The 21,738-nt window shown below is 42.1% G+C and overlaps 2 protein-coding genes across 4 annotated transcripts; both read left to right on the top strand.

The window, feature by feature from the left end:
- Positions 1 to 2,640: 2,640 nt before the first annotated feature.
- On the top strand, positions 2,641 to 13,086 carry LOC135257026 (pre-mRNA-processing factor 39-like). Of its 3 annotated transcripts, XM_064339399.1 has the most exons (15): positions 2,641 to 2,799; positions 3,997 to 5,075; positions 5,109 to 5,378; positions 5,652 to 5,777; positions 6,178 to 6,296; positions 7,055 to 7,222; positions 7,845 to 8,010; positions 8,523 to 8,630; positions 9,071 to 9,235; positions 9,602 to 9,728; positions 10,209 to 10,477; positions 10,766 to 10,950; positions 11,086 to 11,160; positions 12,194 to 12,317; positions 12,591 to 13,086. In XM_064339399.1, the coding sequence occupies exons 1-15, from the start codon at positions 2,787 to 2,789 to the stop codon at positions 12,648 to 12,650; spliced, it is 3,054 nt and encodes a 1,017-aa protein (XP_064195469.1). In that variant the 5' UTR covers positions 2,641 to 2,786; the 3' UTR covers positions 12,651 to 13,086. The 3 variants fall into 3 exon arrangements, with proteins under 3 accessions (XP_064195469.1, XP_064195468.1, XP_064195467.1); XM_064339398.1 differs by having other exon boundaries at positions 3,997 to 5,378; positions 12,197 to 12,317; XM_064339397.1 differs by having other exon boundaries at positions 3,997 to 5,378.
- Positions 13,087 to 15,496: 2,410 nt separating this feature from the next.
- faua (FAU ubiquitin like and ribosomal protein S30 fusion a) lies at positions 15,497 to 19,849 on the top strand. Its single transcript, XM_064339401.1, has 5 exons — positions 15,497 to 15,608; positions 16,427 to 16,508; positions 17,331 to 17,475; positions 19,159 to 19,214; positions 19,466 to 19,849. The coding sequence occupies exons 2-5, from the start codon at positions 16,434 to 16,436 to the stop codon at positions 19,589 to 19,591; spliced, it is 402 nt and encodes a 133-aa protein (XP_064195471.1). The 5' UTR covers positions 15,497 to 15,608; positions 16,427 to 16,433; the 3' UTR covers positions 19,592 to 19,849.
- Positions 19,850 to 21,738: the final 1,889 nt, after the last annotated feature.

Below are 21,738 nucleotides of genomic sequence, written 5' to 3'. Positions count from 1 at the left end.
GTATCTGAGCTGCTATCTGCTGCAAGTTAAATTGGATCTGGGCTACCATCTCCTCCAGATTAAATTGGATCTGAGCCCCCTTGTTTTCCAGGTCAAGCTGGGTCTGGGCTGCGTTTTCTTCCATATTAAGTTGGACCTGGGCTATCATTTCCTCCATATTAAGTTGGATCTGGGCCTCCTTTCTTTCCAGGTTACACTGGATCTGTGCCGCCTTTTCTTCCAGATCAAGTTTTATCTGGGCTGCTCTATTCTCCAGATTACATTGGATCTCTGCTTCTTTCCTGTCCAGATTAATTTGGATCTGGGCTGCCATCTTTTCCAGATTACACTGGATCTCTGCCTCCTTCTTTTCCATATTAAGCTGGATCTGGGCTGCCTTTTCTTCCAAGTTAAGTTGGATCTGGGCTGCCTTTTCATGCAGGTTATACTGGATCTGGGCTGCCTCATTCACTAGGTAAAGTTGAACCTCAGCTGCCATTTCATTTGTGCTAGGGGAACGTGGTGTCACCTTTTGAACAGGGCATGGGATTGGCACCCTCTTCTCCTGAGCAGGTTGAGGTGGTGCCACCTTTGGAATATGATTGGGTAGTGCCACTTTTCGAACAGGGTGGGGTGGTGTGATTCTCTCCTTTTCAACGGGCTGGGGTGGTACCACTTTTCGACAAGGATTGGGTGATGCCAACTTTTGACCTGGGCAGGTTGGTGCAATCTTTCTAACAGGGTGGGGTGATGTCACCTTCTCCTTAACAGGGAATGGGGGCACCTTCTTCACCTGTACAGGGCGAGATGGTACACCCTTCCTTCGAATAGGGCAGGGTGATGCTCCCCCTGCGTCCCGAACAGGGCGGGGTGATGTCACTATCTTTTCTTTAAAAGGTGGCATGTCCCTCTTCTCTGGAAAAGGGTGTAGCAGTGTCTTCTTTTTTCTTTGTCCAGCCTGCATCTGGTTTAAATGCGGGGTTCCAAAATCATCCCTGTATGTGGTGATATATACCCTTTTAAGTAGAGACTCTGAAGCCTGGGGGGGGAGGAGAGAGAAAGACCAAAAAGTAAGTCCTCAAACAAACTAGGAAGGAACTCAAACCCCTCATTTACCAAGGCATAAAGAAACAAAAATTTCAAGAAGCTTCAGCTCAGTATGAAATAAATAAATAAATAAATAAATAAATAAATAAATAAATAAAGGCTCATATTTTGCCCAATCCATTCATAAAATTTGTCATTTCAAGCCATGTAATATTTGAACTGCCACAAATTCTGCAGCTGACTATTTCCAACTCAAAAATTAGGCAAGGCAAATAAAATGGCGACGTACAGGTCCATCATAGACAAGTAAAAAATGTGCAATGTATTACTTTGAATAGCTTATTGCTTTAGTTACTTTAGTAATAAATGTATTAGAATGGTTGTATGCAATAACTGTCATGGAATGGGATTATTTCGTTGGTTAATATTTTAGCCTTAACACAAACATTATTTAAATCAAACACATTGTTGACTTTTTATGATGTGTTTACAGAAAAGCAAGAATCTGAAATGCTGATCGTTGATTTTTGATGAATAGCATGATAAGTGTGTGTCACGGTTTTGATCATGTACCTACACCTGTGTCATGCAAACTCCAAAAAACAGCGAACCAAACTTAAAATCACTGACCTCAGACTGTGTGAAAAAATTCATTTTGAGTTTGTTGTCAGGATATCATGGTGTAAACAGGTTTGGAGAACTGCATAAAGCAGTTATTGGACGTGCGCTATGCACCCACATTTATACACTATGAAATATTCTGGGATGATGTCACAGTAAAAACTGCAAGTTCCAAGCTCATGTGATGGAACAATACTATTGTTTGAGTGGGTACACTTTGTCTTGCCAGATGTATATCCTTTAAATATATGGACCAAGATAACAAATTTAAGAGGTTGTTTCATGGAGAAACATTGCCGTTTCAGAGATCAAATCTAGCTCTGTATATAAAATAAATGAAATGCACATCCAGATCACGAACACTATGGATGTCTCCTTAAATGTTCCTAAAACACATATGCATACACACACACACAAGCATACAAACACATACACAAACACAAATGCTCATAAATAATAATAAAAAAAACAGTGACACCATATTGAGACCCAAAGGAGGAGGATCTGTGGCAACTGAACTTGATTTCTCATGTCTTTCAAAGTGAGCAGTCCGAAAATGAGCGTAATAGGTCAAATTACTTATTGTGCAAGGTTTTCATGTCCTAATCACAGAATTTTCTAAAACTTTAAAGGGATGCTGTGCTGCGAATGTCCCTATGTTAGCCAGTATAAAACCAGCAATGTTCCGTAAAAATCTGAAACAACCTTTATTGTGCGCAAAAACTGTCTTGGCCATTCGAAAACACATTACAACTTAAACAACATGAAAAAAAAACCCAGAAAGTGAGTTTAAAATGTAAATCCAACGTGTACTCCTTTGAATTCTCTAATTCACTTAAATATTTTACACCTGAGGGCCAATAAAACATGAAGCATCAATCTAGTTTTTTGGGCGGTAAGCCTGCCCACTGAACTGTCGATTGGACCTGCCGCTGACACCATGCCGTCATTGGTGCACAACGCCCCTCGAAGACAGACCGCGCGTGTAAATGTATTACGCATGCGTATCATACGTTTGTCCTTCTACAAGGCGAGGTTGTTGGTGTGGAGAATGATCATATTGTACCGCGGATACGCACATTGGCTAATCGAAAAGATAACTTGCTTGCTAGAATATTCTCCGGTCAAAACACGTTTTCATGGAGGAATCTGGTAGGTGCTGTCTCTTGTAGGATAGAAAGAAATATTTATTTCGCTGTGATTTCAAGGTAGCTAGCTATGAGGATTTTTCTTGTTAGATAACGACGTTAGGCCCATAGCATGCTTTCAGCTAGTTAGCTAACGTTAATTGTGGTAGCTGGTTGTCTGGCGTTGGACGGAAATGGGAAGCTTTTTGCAGAACTATACTTATTGGAATTCTAAAATCAGAACTTAAACGAGTTATTAAGTTTTTTTTATGGTCAAGCTATAGTGTCGGATAGCTAGCTTGCTACCTAGCTACATGTCTACGCAGTCTGTTGTGATTAATGTGTTTAACCACTCCGATATAGTAACCCACGCTTGCATATCAAATAACAAGCGAGGCTGCTCGATAGTTTTTTTGTTGTTGTTATCATTTAGTTTACTTAACTACCTAGTTAACTATCTAGCTAAACCTCCGCTGTTTGACGCTACATGACTCAATTATATTTGTGCAAAATAATAGGTATCCTAATATTAGTACTGTCGAATAAGTTGAAGTCCAGTTTAGTTCGTGATCGCGTATGTATGTATCCGTTAGCGAAATGGTGTGTGACGAGTGATAATTAGAACATTTTGTGTTGTTCCAGTTGTATTCTGTGTTGCTAACTGGGTAGCTGTTTCCAGGCTTTCCTGACTGAACGCGTAATAGTGAAGTAAATTGGAGATCGTGCGAGTTTCTCTAGGTGCTGAGGAAGTCCACAGTTAGTACTTATTCGGCACTTAAATTCCCATGGAGAATTGACCATGTATCTTGGAAATTGGTGAACGGAACCTGTCCCATTGTTGCCGTGCCACTAAATATTGTCCATTTTATTTGTCTAAAGAACATTAAACCATGTTTTTTAAAATACCCCTGAAGATAAAACATTTGTGCATATTACCCATCAAGTCCTTGGAAAGAGGCATGGAACTTGGGAGTGTATCTGGGAAGTACCTTGCATTTTCTAGGTGTGCTGGGAGATGGAATGAGGATTTGTCATAGATTGTCAATTCATCAGCGTAATATATAACCAATACCTTCCCAAGGAGATTCATCTGTTAAAATAAAAATAAAAAATAATAATTTGAATAGCATCTTCAGAATATTGTATAAAATAGTGGGGCAGGTGAGGCTGTGTGTATGGGAATGGTGATATTAAAGGCGCTTTTGCCATTTGTCATTCTCAGAGCAGCTCTTTTCTGGAGTGGCCATAACAGGCATGCTGGACGTGGACCCTACGGGAACATTTGGCGCCTTAGGCATGGATGCCATTGGGCACAGCTTCCTGTCAGATTCCCTCATCTCTGCCCAGGACCCAGTTCTGATCCAGGGCTCTGATGCCGCTTCCAGTCCCCTGCCTGAAACCGTTGAGGCATTGTTGGGCCAAGGGCGGGACCAGGTCCGACAGTCAGAACAACATGACCAGGTGCAGCAGTTGGATTCCCTGGTTCAAGATCCTGTGGTGCATCTGCAGCCTTTGGAACAGGACCTTCTAGAACAGTCTGAGACCTTCAAACAGCATCTGTTACAATTCTCAGAACCCTTGGAACAAGATCAGGTGTACCATTCAGAACCAATACAAAAAGACCTTGTGGAATTTCCTGACCCAATAGAACAGGAGACTGAGATGTGCCCCTCTGAGCCATTACAGCAGGACCAGGATGATTCAGTGGAGTTTGCAGACCCATTAGAACAGGATGAAATGTACCAATCAGAACCAATCCAAAAAGACCATGTGGACTTTCCATACCAAATAGAACAGAACGGTGACATGGGCCACTATGAGCCATTACAGGAGGACCAGGTGGAACCCTTCCCAAAAGATCAAATGGAAGACCTGGTGGGCCTTCCAGAACCTTTAAGCCATGATCAGGTGTACCATTCAGAGCCATTACGACAGGACCAGGAAGAGCAGCTGGAACCCTTACCAAAAGACCAGGGGGGCCTTTCAGAACCTTTAAGGCAGGGTCAGGTGTACCATTCAGACCAATTACAGCAGGATCAGTTGGAGCAATCAGAACACATCGAAAAGGATCCAGAGGAGTGCTTGGACATGTCGGAACAAGTTTCAGCCCAACTAGTAGATTCTCCGGGGCCTGGAAGCCCAACCAACATGGAGCTGGAGGACGCATCAAAGGATGGCGTAGAGGAGGATCCTGCCACCGTCCTGGAGGCCCCCTTCCCTGCAGAGTTTGACCAGGAGGAGCAGCTGGAACCCTTACCAAAGGACCAGGGGGGCCTTTCAGAACCTTTAAGGCAGGGTCAGGTGTACCATTCAGATCCATTACAGCAGGATCAGTTGGAGCAATCAGAACACATCGAAAAGGATCCAGAGGAGTGCTTGGAAACATCGGTACAAGTTTCAGCACAACTAGTAGATTCTCCGGGGCCTGGAAGCCCAACCAACATGGAGCTGGAGGACACCTCAAAGGATGGCGTGGAGGAGGATCCTGCCCCTGTCTTGGAGGCCCCCTTCCCTCCAGAGTTTGAGAAATACTACAAAGTGGTGGAGGAAAACCCAGAGGACTTCACAGCATGGACGTACCTGCTGCAGTATGTGGAGCAAGAGGTGAGGCGGTTTGAAAACTGGGCACATTCGACTTATGCCAGCTTAGACCTGTGACACCCCCATTTCCTCCTCTGAACACAAGTTGTGCGATTTGAAGTCATTCATAATAGCAAGGTGTTAGGGTTGGTTTATTGGGTTATTGGAGCCCTTTCCTGAAGTTTCTGTGAGCCTAACATGTTACTTGGAGTTAGAACTGTTGCAGGTCTGACCAGCCATTGGTCGGCCAGCTATTTATTGCACCTACTAGCAATTAGCATCATTTTCCTCTCTCAGAATCACATAGGGGCTGCCCAGAAAGCCTTCAACGCCTTCTTCGCCCGATACCCTTACTGCTATGGATACTGGAAGAAGTATGCAGACATGGAGAAGAGGCTGGACAGCACTCAGATGGCTGATGAGGTAAACTGGGAACATGGGGGTGGGGTGTGGATTCTTTACCAGCGGATGTACAGGAGACCCAGTTGAGGCAGCCAAACAAAAGGTCCCCTTGTTTTCTAAATCTTGTTTCCTAGTAACAAAATAAAAATGGTTGAAGTAGGCTTGTTGAGTTGTGAAATACAATATTGCTTACACTGCTTGATTTCATGTTTTGTCCTTATTAAATGACAATGTAGGGAGCTATTGCGTACTTATGCAGTTGAATTCAATGTTAAATACTCTGTCATTTAAAGCCCAAAGAGTTGTAAGTCTCTTGTAGTCATCTCTAAAAAAATAAGTAGTAACAACTGCTAGTTGGTCTTTCCTGCGTTTGTTTCTGCTGGTGTGAGTTAGAGCCTCCCTTCATGCCCTGCCTCCCCAGGTGTACCGGTGTGGGCTGCAGGCCATTCCCCTCAGCGTGGACTTGTGGCTCCATTTCATCAGCTTCCTACGGGAGACTGCGGACCCTGGCGACAACAGCACCGAGAGTCGCATTCGAGCGTGAGTGATGCTCACCTCCGTTCTTTAAACAAACCGTTTTCTCTTACGCCGTCTACGGCCACGCAAGGGCTAGCCGGTCGGTACTCTTTGCCCTCAGTGACTGATCCCATACCAGAATCAATTCCCTTAAATGGTTTTTGTTTGAAATTGTGGGTAGGGAAGCTGTGTGGATTAAAATTGATGTCAAGTCTAAGTCCCAGTTGGTCACTGTTCTTTTCAAAACACATCGCCCAAAAAAATTTGTACAATATCTGTATTCGTAATTATGATAACTTGGCGCTGATTTAACCACAGACCGCTGGTCCTGGATCTGGTTTCGGAGGCAGAAAGTACCTGAAGCGAAGGCACCGGACTGATGCTCTGCCGTTTGCTCAGACAGGTGTCATGATCCCAACCTGTAATAACTCAGATTGCTCAAATTAAAAAAGAAAAAATTTTAAATTTATATATATATATATATATTTTAGTGTCGCTTAAAGGACCTAGTCTCAGCAAGGCTTCCTCACCCCTCTTGTTTCTTTCAAGGTGGTCAGTGGGATATCTTTGTCTGTTTGGCCTCGGGAGAGGTCAGAATAAAAGGAAAAGTATTGACGTCTGAGGTCCCCATATTGGCTATGGATAGGACAGACATCAGCTTGGTGGATGAGGTCAGGGATGTGTGGGGTATTCGGGGTGCATGGAGTAAGCTTGTTGCGTTGGAGTTTTAGCGACCGCGGCAGGCCGCCCCGTTCACACCGCGATGGTTTTCGGTCCGGCAGGGCGTACGAGCATGCGGTCCTGGCGGCCGGCACGGACTTCCGCTCTGACCGGCTCTGGGAGTCCTACATTAACTGGGAGGCGGAGCTGGGGAACCTGGCCCTTGTCACCGCCATCTACGACCGCATCCTGGGCATCCCCACCCAGCTCTACAGCCACCACTTCCAGAGGTGAGGCCCCAGGTTGGCAGCAGGAAGCTCTGGTGCTGGGAAAATCTTTTTAAACCCATCACTGGGATACTGATAGTAAATAATAAATTATATATTTAGGTCATCTAACCTTCAGAATTTCCTAGTTTCCCCAGAAACTATATCCTTCCCCTGTAGAAGAATCTTCTCTGTCAGGTGCTGTGTTCACTAAGGCTGTGACCAGGTGTTTTGGTCACCTACAAAATGATTCACACTTGGTATAGACGAGTTGAGGGCTTTAAATGATAAACACAGGTGATGAGTTTTTGATGATGCCATGGTCAATATGAACTATGTATTAACTGGCAAAACATATTTTTATAATTCTACAAGTCGTCATTCTTTCCAGGATGACAGGCTTTCAGACAGGCTATTTTTTTAAATAGTCGTTCAGGTGTTGAATTAAAATACTGTAATATCTTTGCATGTAACTGGTTCAGAATATAATGTCTGGCGTGCATGTCTATGGAAGTGTATTGTACAGAAAGTTATTTTCTCACATGCAACTTGGTGTACCTTAACCCCAATCTACTCTACGGGAATGATTGCTCTCACTTTCCTCTGGGTCAATATGAATGTGTGGTTTTCTCTTTTCTTGACTTAGGTTCAGGGAGCACGTGCAGAACAACCTGCCTAAGCAATTCCTTTCTGAGGAGGAGTTCCTCCAGCTGCGGGCTGAGTTGGCCAATGCGGGTGGGCTCAGTGGGGAGGAGGCCACGCCCACTGACGACCTGCCGTCTGGCACAGAGGATCTTGCAGACCCAGCCAAGGTACTGCCAAAGCCATGCCTTACCTGTTCCTGTGGTCCCTCTCCTACATGTCCCAGCAGTGGCTGGCTCCTCTACAGGCTCTTCTGCCAGCTGATAGATCCAGCCACATTTCCTCTTCCTGCGCCAACACTGGGCTTCCTCAGATTGCTTTTTAACTGCGTGTGGCATGTTAGAGCCAGCCTTGAATGTGCAGAGGAAACACATTTCTGTCCAACCATTGACTGGTCATAACCGGTCCTGTTCCTTTGACCAGAAGGGTAACTATTGTGACGAGGCAGGGGCTGCTGGCAGACCCTCTGTCCCTGGGTGAGGCTTTGTCCTGTGGGGCTTCCCACTACAGTAGGCACTAGTACACTCATGATTCAAACTGCACCCTGCTGCACTGAGAGCTAGTATGTCAGTCGTGTGGTTCTTTGGGGGATGTAGTTCTTTAAAAAAGTTATTTGATTCTGTTTTAGAGCCTTGTACTTTATTTAATGGTGTCAGTCAGTTTTTGTTTGTTTTCCCTTCAGCGTGTGACTGAGATTGAGAACATGCGGCACAGGGTCATAGAGGCACGCCAGGAAGTGTTCAATCACAACGAGCACGAGGTCAGCAAGCGCTGGACCTTTGAAGAAGGGGTGAGTGCAGCCGCCTGACCGTGACTTTTCTGGAGCATATTGCCCTTCTGGAGTGTACTGCCCATCTGGAGCGGGCATGTAATTGGGCACTCCTTGCTTGAAATCCATCTCTCAAGCTTTAACTCATATAACCTGCTTGCTGTGTTTTTCTGAAGTGTACATTGTGACCTTTCAGTGAAAAGTGGAAAGTACCCTAGAGCACCAAAATGAAATATCATTCCTACGTCACCAAAAGAAATGTCATTCTGTAGGGCACCAGAATGTATTATTTGTGATGCAACGGGTAGTCTGGAGAAGTTCCAGGGGAAACCAAGGAAATGCCAGCCAATAAAAAGAAAATACCTCTCTAAATTTCCCTGGAATCTGTCCTTTTTTGGCAAGTTATGTTTTTGTCAAATGCATTCATTCTTAAACCAGTTTTTCATCTGTCACATCTCCAGATAAAACGGCCTTACTTCCACGTGAAGGCCCTGGAGAAGACCCAGTTGAGCAACTGGAAGGAGTACCTGGACTTTGAGATTGAGAATGGGACCCCGGAGAGGGTGGTGGTGCTGTTTGAGCGATGCCTGATTGCCTGTGCCCTCTACGAGGAGTTCTGGATCAAGGTAACTGGGCGTCCTCGTTCCCCCGCCCTACCTCTGTAGCCCCCTTCAACAATATCAACTCCTCACTTAAGTTCTACACTGTTTACTTGTCATGTTGATATGTGACTGTCTGTTGTATTAGGAGATGGCCTGCTTGCCAGCAGATTTGACTGCAGAATTTGCCAACTGCGTTGCATCTCTTCGTCCTACCTTACAGAAACTAATCTTTATGGTTCGATGAAGGTGCTGATGGGTTTAAAAGACATTTTAATGTTCTTGTCAATGGATTTACTGGCCAGTGCCAGGGAAGGAAATCTTAGTCATGTCTTTTTGTTTTCCTTTCTCCCACCTCTCTCTCTCTCTCTCTCTCTCTTTCTCTGTCTGAAGTATGCAAAGTACTTGGAAAACTACAGCATTGAGGGTGTGAGACATGTGTACAAGAAGGCCTGTACGATTCACCTGCCGAAGAAGCCAACCCTTCACCTGCTGTGGGCCGGGTTCGAGGAGCAACAGGGTGAGTTGTTTTTAGTTTTTCAGTTCCTTTAGACCAGTCACACCTGCTGGAAGGTAGACTGGGTAAAATGTACTAATTCGGGACCATGGCGGCTGCCATTTTGTGTCAAGGTGGGCCATGGGGAATGTAGTACTATGTTGTTTGAATCAGTCACCACCATAGGTTAGCTTTTATTTTCTCCTAAATTGTAATGCAGTTGTAAGACAATGCGGTTATCTAGCAGATGGTGTCCAGTGAAAAGTACATAAATTACCCGGAATGTCTTTTCAATGAAATTAGTGTTCTAAAACAGGATAAGCTTTTCCACAACCTCAAAGTACCTTCCGCATAAATAGAGAGATCAGTTATTTGAATGGCATGCTGTTTTTAGGAAGAATAATAATAACAAGCAAGGACTGTGATTTAGTGGACACCAATTCATATATTTAAAAATGGGATGTGCAGTTGTCACGATGCCCAATAACTGTGACTGTTTTTCAGGGAACATCGAAGAGGCCCGTGGGATCCTCAAGGGCCTAGAAGAGGCAGTTCCAGGCCTGGCCATGGTGCGGCTGCGCCGGGTCAGCCTGGAACGTCGCCATGGCAACATGGAGGAGGCGGAGTCCCTGCTGCAGGACGCCATCAGGAACGGGAAGAACGTGGGCGAGTTGTCGTTCTACTCAATCAAGCTGGCTCGCCAGCTGCTCAAGGTGCAGCGGAGCTTGGAGAAGGCTAGGAAAGTGCTACTGGAGGCCATCGAGAAGGACAAGGTACATCGGGCAGATTCCACCCTCCTTGAGCTCTTTGGCAGATGCCCAAATGACATGGCTAACCTGTGTAGGTCCACAGGCAAGGTTTCAGTCATAAATGCCTTGTCGTGTTCTTTTACTGTAGTTGAAGTGATTGTTGCCTTGATTTCATCCAGTTGGTTCATCCTCCTTGTTTTTTGACCAGTTGTTGCTTTGGGAATGTGAAGAGGTGGTGATGTTTCATTTATGTATGAGAGGCATAGGGTGTTAATTTGTTGTTTTTATTCCCCCCCCCCCCCCCCTCCCCAGATGAGCCCCAAGCTCTACCTGAACCTGCTGGAGCTGGAGTACAGCGGTGATGTGAAACAGAATGAGAAGCAGATCCTGTCCTGCTTTGACCGGGCCCTTAACAGCCCCCTGCCACTCGAGTCTCGCCTCGCCTTCTCACAGCGCAAAGTCGAGTTTCTCGAAGACTTTGGCTCCGATATCAACACGTAAGTCCCCATAACCCGCTCCCACACACACACACACACACACACACACGCTAGGAGACATTTGCAGGCTTGAAGAAGATAACCTACTGATTTTCTGAGGACCTAATTTCCTTAAACTGTTCCTCCCTCTCTCAGGCTGGTGTCTGCCTATGAAGAACATCAGAAGATTTCAGAGGCGCACGAATCCACAAAGCGGAAGGCTGAAAATGGGTAAGGCCAATATTCCGCCGTTGCGTAATTCGCTCGTGTTGACCGTCACCTTTCCAGGTCTCTTGGGGCTATGTTGCACATAGCAATTTAAATGCAATAAAAAAGGCTAAACATTACTGAAAAGACTTATAAAACATCAGTAAATTGCAGAGTGGGGTTTGATCAGTGCTCTGAAATGAGAGGATTAAATTCTTCGTCATCATCCAGGTTGACAGCTGTCGTTTTTAAAAAGTGTTTTAAAATACTTTTTCATGGCACTGTATCAAGAATAGCACTAACTCTACCTTTCTGTCTATGACTAGATTTCCCATCTACCATCCTACCTAAAATTTTAATTGACACAATGCAAATAATTGCATAAGTAAACTTGTTGCTCTCAGGATCTTCCTCCAGTGTTAATTTGTTCTGTGGTTTGACTGAACTCTGCATCTTTCATCTTCTCTGGTATTGTTTCACTTTTATCCTGACACTGCGAAAAGTTCCTTGCCCAGCATCTGAACTCTTGCTGTTGGGAGTCGTATCTGTACTGATTTTATACTGCATGAAATCAGTTGCTTGACGTAGGAGGGCTTTCTATTCTGCGATGTGTTGCAAGTGCATTGCATACAGATTGCAGTAGTTACATGAAGCATCCTAGAGGGGGTTTGATTACAAGCAATGAAAGTGGTGTTTAAATTGCTTTGTGTAATGGGGCCTTTAATTTTTGCGGTCCTGGGGTCAACTCATATTAGCAAGGATTAAAATGCCTTTACTGTCATTGATCTCATTTTTATGTCTGGCTGGAGTTAAAAGGTTAAAAGAAGTATTTGTCATGGTTAACATTAGAATACTCTCTTGTAATGTCGCTAGTGTAAAATGGTAAAATTTATTATTGAAAGTGTATTTATTTTTTTTGGCAAACTTGAGAGTGTACCATGGTAGAAATCATCACCATGATGCATGCACTGCAGAATATTAGATTTTAAATTCGAAACTACACTTTGTAGCCATAGAAGCCTTTAACTACAGTCGCTTGCCTGTTTCTGCCTCCTTGCAGTTCGCAAGAGCCAGAGCAGAAGAAGGCGCGCACAGAGGACCCCTCCATGGCCACAGGTCAAATGATGCCGGATATGCAGCCCAACCACTCTGCATACAACTACAACTACAACTGGTACCAGGTGAGCAATGCCGGCCAAAACGCACAGTGTCAAAGGAGTGCGGCATCGCCATACAGTTCCACAGTTTCTTAAACACATTTTTAAAATAACGAATTACTCCTGGCACACTGATATTGTAGAAACTTTGCACTCTTTATTTTTCATTTTATTTATTCTTGTTAATTGCCTTGCGGGTGACTTGGATCAATTTTTACTCGGCTTGATATTTACTGAAGCATTTCAGCAGAAAGGCTAATCATTGACATTTCTGTTCTGTTACCCCCTGCTTTTCAGCAATACAACTACCAGAATCCATGGGGCTATGGACAGTACTACCCTCCTCCCCCTACGTGATGCTGGTCTCTCTCCTGATGATCCGTCTGCTTTTTAACCTTCAAGGAAGCCCTTGGGCCCTCCCAAGATTTTCTTTTCTCTTTTCATTAGGTCTCAGTCCCTGCAAGGAAGCTGGTCGCTAATGATTTATGGCCATGTGTGCTATAAATGTATGAATATATATATATTTTTCCTCTCCCCCATCCATTATACCTTTACAAAGAGCTAAATTGTGTCATTTAATTTGGTTGTAATGGTCTGGGAATTTGTGTTTAGCACAGGTTTATATTTGTGTGGGTCCAGAACTTATCTTATTTTTAAGCTGGTTTTGTTTTCTCCTGGCTTTCCTTAATGTGAGCTAAAGATCCCAGAGTATTTTTCCCCTCTATGAATGGATGAAATGAAGATAATACTTTCGTTTTCACTTTAATTTCATAATAAATGGATAATGAATATACTTTTTCTTTGTAATTATTTGGAACTTTGTTCATAACGGCTACATTTAGTGATTTGCTTTGGTTGGGTTCTTTATTACTAGAAACGGATTCCAGGACAGCTTGAGCCTGAATATTAGTAGCAGTAAATTCAACTGGTTATTTTTAAAGTATAGCAAATGTCTATCAATAATGCAGTGTACACAAGTTTTAAATAATTTGAGGAGTGCAAGAAAAGACAAGAACATTACTTGGGAGATCTACATCACATTTTGAAGTTTTGAACTACTTCCTGAAAGTTCTGTGGGCACAGATCCACTGATTGGGAACTTGTTGGATTATATTAGTAGAAAAATGACTAGCCATTAATTCATAAAGAACAGCAACCAAAAAACAACGATGGGCATCACCACTGGCAAAATTGTCACTGGCATTGCATCCCAGTCTGCACAGGTCTGTTGAAACCATGTTCTATAGATGTCTTTTCTTGACTGTAATCCATGTCAGATTCCGATTGAAAATGAAAGTTTGACTTTTTTTTTGGACGTAGAAATGACGTCCGGATTCAGACATGAATATTACGCCTTTTATGATTCGGATGCCAGAAGCTGACAAGAATTTTAACGTGTTTTCTGGGCTATACTCGTATTTTTGGTCAGTTGTTGACCACCCCAGCAAAAATAGGTATCCATAATGTAAAGTTATCTATACAGACCTGCAAGTTCAGAATGTTAAGCAGTGTGTTTCCCTTAATGTCAGGCAGGCTAACTGTTCTTACCATGGATAAAGTGAAATAAAAGTAATCCAGTATGGTTTGTTAAATTAATTAGCAAATAATGAGGCATGGTTCATGAAGAGGTAGATAAAAGTAGATTTTTGAAATGGCCTATAAAGAGGAAATATAAATTCAGCTTAACACTTGTAATTGCATTTTTTTAATAAAAAATATTTGAAAAGAGCAGTGACACAAAACACATTTAAAGGCTACTATTAATAACAGCAGTAACAACTACAGAAATTATATTTCTAATGTGTGTAGAAAAGGTCTAGTATATTTTTTTAAATTATATTCTACCACCTCCACTGTAGTCCTGAAAACATGTATTTGTATACATAATACAGTTTCAATGTGTACGTATGCAAATATGTGGGTTCACAGATTAAATGCAAAGTAAAAAAAACTGAATGGTCAATTTTAGCCAAAATGTATTTCACAACAACTGCAGCTACAGCAAACAACTACAACATGTCAGTACTACAACAAAAGTGAACTACATGATTGAATATAATTTCCCTGAGCATGAGTTATGAGTTGGCTATTGTGTCAATGTACACCAATTAGAATGTTTTCGATAATTATTTAGTCTTGTCTACCTTTGGTGGCAGTAACTTTTTGTGGTGTCTGAGGGGACTTTGCCACAGAGCTGCATTTCGACCCTTTCACACCCCGTCTTTTTGTGTCTGGGAGCTCCAGATGGCTGCAGCCAACAATTTGGAAATTTGGGATTTGAGTCCAGTCCATTTTTATCTCCAACTTTATTTTCCTTTTCAAAGAATATTCAATTTCTGATATGAACCTTTGAATGAAATTTGAATTCAATTAATTTCCCTACTTTTCCTGAATATGTATTACATTTATTCAAATCTGCAAATTTACGAATAATTTTATGAGTGCGTAGAAATATGGATACATAGACAGATAGCTGAAGAGATTTAAGGGAAATTTTCTTGAAGACAAAGGTTGTATTTGTAATTATTCTCTCCAAACACCAGCAAAATAACTTTTTATTAGTTAATTGTCATTATTTCATCATTTCTTTCATGGCCATGGTGACATTTTTAAGTGGAAGCACAGATCTTACATTAGTGAGGTCTGTGAACACTGCTTTAGATCCACTTCAATGAAACTGTTTTCTTTTTCTTTTCTTTTTTACTTTTATATTTCTATTATATTTACTTACTTACATTTTACCTTTCCATAATTTTCCAACTTAATGGAAGTCTCCATCTGAAGTTCAATCTGGGGCTCCACCTCTAGATCCCTAGGGTCAAGATCTGGAATTCTATGACGATATTTAGATTGTCTTGATTTAGACTTAATTTTGATGTATTGTCTCGTGTACGAAGCATCAACAGTTACGCACATAAAGCTGCTTATGAAATACAACACAATGGTAAGCCTCCAGGCTTGAGAAACACATTGAATACAATCAATATACTGTATTTAAATGTTGACAATTCATTGTTGACCACTTTTTATATTTTACCTTTCAATCATTCTCCAAAGTTAATGGTGGTCCCATCTGTCGAATGTGGAGGTCGGATTCCGTTAAATACATTACTGCATTAAAGTACCAGTGTCTAAAACATAGACTGTATGGTCGAAAAGAAGCAATAAGTATAGATTGTGTAAAAATAAGCAATAAGCAAAGCGCCTCCTCTGATTACGTAGAATATTTCCCATCATCCCCACGCATGCACATGCGCTTACACGGAACGTAAAAAAGGCCTTTTCGTTTCCGAGCGTGGAGAGAGATAGCGTGAGGTATGCTGCTCCTGAGTACATGTGCTATAATGTATCCTCTTTGAAGTTTTAAAATTACGAATGGAATATCCGTGTACAATTTCAAATATATGCATGATCATTTATGCCATTTTCTTGAACTTATTTTACTATACGAGTGATAATTTAATGGATGTATCTTGAAACCGGATAGGCCCTATTCACGATTAGCCAGCTGGCTAACTAACAAGTTAGCATGAGGCTCTGGTACCCGCCGACCTAGCTAGCTGGCTGTTCACGTCTCATAAACGATTGAATACAGCAAACTAGCTACGTTACGTATTTCATTAATACCGTAACCTTCGGGGCAAGTTAAACGGTCCATTAACAGTAGTAGTAGTTGGCACACTTGTTTCTGCAAGTTGGCTCGCTAGCTAAGTATTTGGGAAATTCACATAGCACCCTATGTCGCTTGGTGACGGCATTGGGACTTTTCCCCAGCCGACTTTATCACCGGTCTTCGGAGATATGTGGTAGCAATTCAAGTCGGAATGGTCGAACTTGAGACTGTACTGAACTGATGTCTTAACTTGTGGTAATGTATTGATTGTCTGGATTAATTATTAGGTTATAATGCAAACCGATAACTGCGAGCCACTTAAGTTTGATAATTTAACAACGTCGGAGTTCATACTAAAGTTTATTGATAAAAGTATTGTCTTAGCATGTTTTGGGAGAGCATATGAATCGTATATTGAGGACTCCATTTGTAAACATACCGTTAATCTAATGTGCACCACGGTGACAGGCGTGTAGACGCTTGAGTGTTGTTGATGCCAGTGTCCCATTGTGTGTTTCAGACTCAAGATGCAGCTCTTCGTACGCGGACAGAACACTCACACCCTTCACCTGACGGGCCAGGAGACAGTTGAGGACGTTAAGGTGAGGATACGGATTATTAGTGTATATATGTAGTGAGGAGTCGTTGTACTTGCACATGCTTATGGGTATTCCTTTTGACTCATTCATGTTGTATAGTCGTCCATACCTTTTCAGTGTGGATAGGCTTTCCAGCAGTACTGGTCGTGTTGATTTTTCTGTCCCATCCACAGTCGAAATAAAGAATTTCGAACATGAGGACCAATTGATGTTTAATGAAAGCTATGCAGGCTCCTTATTTGAACCATATGTATTCCAGTGCTAAGAAGAGTCTTGTCTGCCTTTAAAATGCCTTGTGTAATGTATAGAAGAAAACCTGTGATTTTTTAGCTTGGATGCATGACCATTGGATCCGTGTAATCTACAGGTGTCAAACTCCATTAATGGTGGGTGGGGGTGGGGGTGGGGGTTGCGCAGTGCAATGTCTGCTGGTTTTTTCAGGTGTTCTCAGTGTTTCATTTAAGTCATTGATTTTCTAAGGAATTCACACACCTTGTTCTCAAGGCCTTAATTGGCTGCTGATTGAGAGGAAAACGCAAAAAGCTGCACACTGACACCCTTGGGATTCAATTTGACTGCATGACTAAGGATTATTAACAACGTTTGACCAATGAACTTGTCCCATGTGGTAGGAGGATGGGTCTGGATATATTGACTGAATTCACAGGCTTGTTAATGTTATTTCAGTACATATTTGGACGTTTATACATTGTGACTATAGACTGATCAGAGTGCGCTGCATGTTATCGGAGGGGAGGGGAAGTTAAATGCTTGTGTGTGGGTCATTCCACTAAGGTGTGGTTTGGATGTGCTTTTATAATTCAGGCCCAGATTCAGGCCCTTGAGGGACTTGCAGTGGAAGATCAGGTACTGCTGCTTTCTGGCACCCCCCTGGAGGATGGCGCATTCCTGGAGCACTGTGGGGTGTCTGAGAACTGCACCCTGGAAGTGACTGGCAGGCTTCTGGGAGGTATGTCGCTGTAATTGAAGCCCTGATCTCACAATATCTACATTCACAAACACTGTCCTTATCCACACCTCTTTGGGCCTTTCTACCAATGGCTTCAAAGCAGACTGATTAGTTTTGACCGTCACCCATTTCTTGAGATGGTACGGTAGTTTGCGAATCAGCTTGGTGCAGCAGCAGACATCATTACACTCACAAATCATAGCGGATATCCCTACCTTACATCCAGTTAGTGTGAAGCTCATGGCTTAAAGTTCTCCAGCACAACAACAGACTTCTGGCATATGGCTGTTTTAGGTCAGTGAAATATGTCCTTGGCTTGTAACGCAATTTCAGTACATCAGCAACAACCACTGTATGTTGATTGTTGTTTACGGTGCCTTAAGCAATCACGCTTCTCTATGTAATGCAATATTCCAACAGTATGTGAGGGTTTTAGCTTATAGAACATTGCGGCACATCTGGGTTCTTGACAGTTCACACCCCCTTTTGGGAGTGTGCTGAGACAACACAAAATCTTTTTTACATTAAGCTAATCAGTAGTTGAACAGCAGTTAAGACAACTGTATTTCTGTGTTTGTTTCCTGAGGCTGGGAATAGCTGGTGTTGTGTTGTATTTGAAGTTGTATTTCAGTGATCACCCGTAAACATCAGTAATCTGGATGCTTTCCGCAGACATAAGTGTGTGGAGATGCAGGATTCCATAGCTTTCCTTCTTTATTCCATCTCCTATAGGCTGTAGTTATAGGGCTCTTCTTTTGTGATCTTTAATTGGGTGTGGAAAATGTGCAGAATGCAAATCTGGGTTTTTCAAGAAATTGGCTCACAACACAACTTTAGGGGATTTTTGTAGTTTTTTTTTTTTGTTAGTTTTTTGTCATCTTCCTCTTTCTGTGGTTTTAAGCGGGATAAAGTTGAATGTTTTCCCAAAACCGTGTGTGGCATTCGCAGGGACACTTTAGTGACGTATGACCCTGTTCTGTTGGACAATTCAGCAGTTGTTCCGTTTACTCATTCAGTCTTGTGGGTGAAGTTCTCAGACCATTTTAAGTAACTTAAAGTTAAATGCCACTGTCAGTATTAAATGTAATGTTATTATTTATATTGATGGCAAAATCTCTGATTTGTCATCTATGTGCATTTGTGAGAGATAGTGGGCTAGCTAATGTTTTCATACTTTATCTTGATGGCGAGTAGGCAAGATTTTATTTACAACCCCGAAGAATGAGGAAATAAGAGACTGCATCTCTTTGAAACTTAAATAGAAATTTAACTTGTTAACTTGTTTAAATGGCATAATTTCACTTTTGTATCTCCGTTATTTGTTTTTATAGCATTCATGTTCCAGGCATTCATTCATTCATGTTAATAATCTTGTTAAGTCTTTATTCAGCATAGACATATTGCACTTTTTTTTATTTTTAATTGCAGTAGTTTGGTGAAAGGTGCTGTATTCTTTATATTCACATTCAGTTTTCCTATTTACTCATATTGCGCCCCCCTACTCCAGGAAATATTTTCTGTTTTCTGTCTGCTTTCTCCCATGGAAGGTAGATTAAATACAAGTCACGTGTAAAAGAAAATGTATACAGGCTTCTGCTCCTTCTGTATGGGAAATTGCCTCCCTGTCTAGAGATGTTGGTCAGATGAAACCTGGTCTTACCTGAAAGCTTTGTTTCCACACAGGTAAGGTCCACGGCTCCTTGGCTCGTGCTGGGAAAGTGCGGGGACAGACACCCAAGGTCAGTGTCAAAATAAGTTTGCTTTCAGATGGCTCTTGAACATATTCAGTGGTTCTGTTCCTGTAAGTGATATGTTCTGCCGGGAATAAGGTTTGTGTTTGTAGTGTGTTTAAAGTCTACCCCACCCTGGACCAGGAGATCTGCAATGTATGGGTGCTTTCATCACCCAGGCTCTGGGGGTGGGGGTTCGATGAACTGTGGCCGCAGTTGCCCAAAGGACTGTGTTGGTTACATTTTTCCTTTTTCTTCAGGTGGACAAACAGGAGAAGAAGAAGAAGAAGACCGGACGTGCCAAGCGGCGCATTCAGTACAACCGCCGCTTTGTCAATGTGGTACCCACATTTGGCAAGAAGAAGGGCCCCAACGCCAACTCTTAGAACCCTACCAAACCCCCAGTAGAGCAAGGACATGGAGAAATGCACGTTGTAGATTCCTGGATACTTCAGATCTGCAAAAGCACATCCTTTAGCACCAAATTCAGACTATGCATAAAGTCTAAATCTGGCGTTTGGCTACTGGTTTCTATTTCTGATTTTTTCAGCTTGCGAGTAGTTTCATTTGAGGATGTGAATGTAAACCTGATCAGGTCTCTACTCCTGTAAGAATCAAAATAAAGTGCATACTTATGTTCTCAAGCGAGTTTTTTTCCCCAAAGTGAATGTTTTAGATGTTGTCTTCACTCAAAAACATTGTCTCAAAGTATGTACTTTTTGTAAAGGCCAGTATTTAAAAAACCTATAGGTTCAATAAAGTAGTCCTAGGATGTTGGGAGCAGATTTTCTAAATGAAAAGGAAAGCCTTTCATACACCAGCTATAAAAATCCAGGGATCTCAAATTCAACTCTTAGAGGGCACCAGTGTCTATGGGCTTTTAGTGGTTTAAATTTAGTGGATGCGCAGCTACCTTGGGGTTGTTGCTCTGTCAATAGCTTAGCTTCAGTTTAGAAGTAGTTTAAACCTGCGCTGTCCAGAACCAGTCACGTGGTCTCGCAAACATGATTCCTGTGTCCTCAGAATTTGCGGATTAATGCGCACTTGCGCTTTAGCCTAAACAGGGTTGCTGTGTCTTGTTCATACCTGCCAGTAGAGGTCACTAACTGGTTTAAATTGAACCTGCTGCACACGTTTTGACTGAGGTGTAAAGTGAGATGGCTACTGCTCAGATCATTTTAATATTGCGAAACATTAGTAGGCTATATTTATATGTTGGATCATGTGAAAGTGAATTATGTCGGTGTTGAGTAAACGGGACCAATTTACCAAAAACATTGCCATGTAGAAATAAACCTGTCGAAAAACAAATCCCGAAACACATGGAAGAAAGAAATCAACAAAAATCATCTAACATTAGTCAGCTGTGGAAAAAGATGTCAACACGACACTCCTGAGTGTCACGTGTTATAAGTTTTATTAGAGATGTAGCTCTAACTTTGGTAGCCCTGCCTTCGTTAAAGAAAAGAAAAAAATATTGCAATTACTATTGTTTGTACATTTAGGTACATTCTGAAATTGAGTTTGCCTTAAAGATTTTTAAACATTTTACAAAGCAGTGACTACTTGTGCTGTTTTTAATTTCCATGTGCGAAAAAATTGGGATCTGGTAAAATGTCCAAGTTTATGGTAAAATGTTTTCAGCCACCAGACACAGTGGCTAGTTCAACAAGTAGTGATTTTCAGACCTTGGATATGTGTAGGCCTATTGGTCCATGTGATGCTTATCAGTTAAATTTTCTGACTTCCATAAGCAAATAGTGAAATAGCCTGTATACTGTAGGAAGAAACTGACAAACTGAGACCACATTACTGTTTCACCATTTGCTGAGACTATTTGAACTTACAACATGGACCATTATTATAATACAGATGTTCCTTCAAATCGCTCCCGTTGGGCAGATCTTAAGGCCGGATCACTTGATAGTATATCTAGTTAAACTGCAGTATTAGCGGTGTTTAAGCTGAACCCTGTGCTTGTTTAGCATGCTAAACCCTGGAAAGCACATTTAGCTGAACCAGTTTTAACCTGCAGCTACGCTAGTCAAATGCAAACTGAAAGCAACAGCCCCCTTGTGTCTAAGTCAGGTGTGTTGAACTCAGGTCCTGGAGGGATGCAGTGTAGTTTTTTTGTAGTTCCCTTTTGATCAGCTGCCAATTTAGGCCTTGGAAACAAGGTGTGGGCTCATTAGCCAACCAATAACTTAAATTAAGCAATCAAGTGCTGAAATGCACTGAAAACCTGCAGGCAATGCAGCACTTCCGCACTGGTCCAAGAGGAATACTACTTGCTGAAGCTCAGCACCTGCTTGTGGGATAAGTATTGAGAAGCAAATGGTAAAAAAAAAAAAAAAAAAACCCTGCATTCTGATTTTTTAAAATGTTTATTCTGACTGTTTTCAATTACCATACCATACCAGACAGGATGATTGCACCCCACACACACTTGCACACACAAACACAGCTGAATACCCACTTGCGTGTAGTTCTAAATGTCTGAAATCTTGTGCCAGGAACAAAACGCGAATGCAAG

This window comes from Anguilla rostrata, chromosome 6, assembly GCF_018555375.3.
Source record: "Anguilla rostrata isolate EN2019 chromosome 6, ASM1855537v3, whole genome shotgun sequence".
In the NCBI taxonomy this organism is placed as follows: domain Eukaryota; kingdom Metazoa; phylum Chordata; class Actinopteri; order Anguilliformes; family Anguillidae; genus Anguilla; species Anguilla rostrata.
This window is presented reverse-complemented; position numbering and strand designations above follow the sequence as displayed.

Excerpts from the sequence above, each read along its gene's own strand:
- LOC135257026 (XM_064339397.1), top strand. Across the intron at positions 9,729-10,208 it reads CGGGTTCGAGGAGCAACAGG|GGAACATCGAAGAGGCCCGT; the intron begins GTGAGTTGTTTT and ends ACTGTTTTTCAG. Across the intron at positions 12,318-12,590 it reads ACAACTACAACTGGTACCAG|CAATACAACTACCAGAATCC; the intron begins GTGAGCAATGCC and ends CCTGCTTTTCAG.
- faua (XM_064339401.1), top strand. The coding sequence starts at position 16,434 with ATGCAGCTCTTCGTACGCGGACAGAACACTCACACCCTTCACCTGACG. Across the intron at positions 16,509-17,330 it reads AGACAGTTGAGGACGTTAAG|GCCCAGATTCAGGCCCTTGA; the intron begins GTGAGGATACGG and ends TTTATAATTCAG. Across the intron at positions 19,215-19,465 it reads TGCGGGGACAGACACCCAAG|GTGGACAAACAGGAGAAGAA; the intron begins GTCAGTGTCAAA and ends CTTTTTCTTCAG.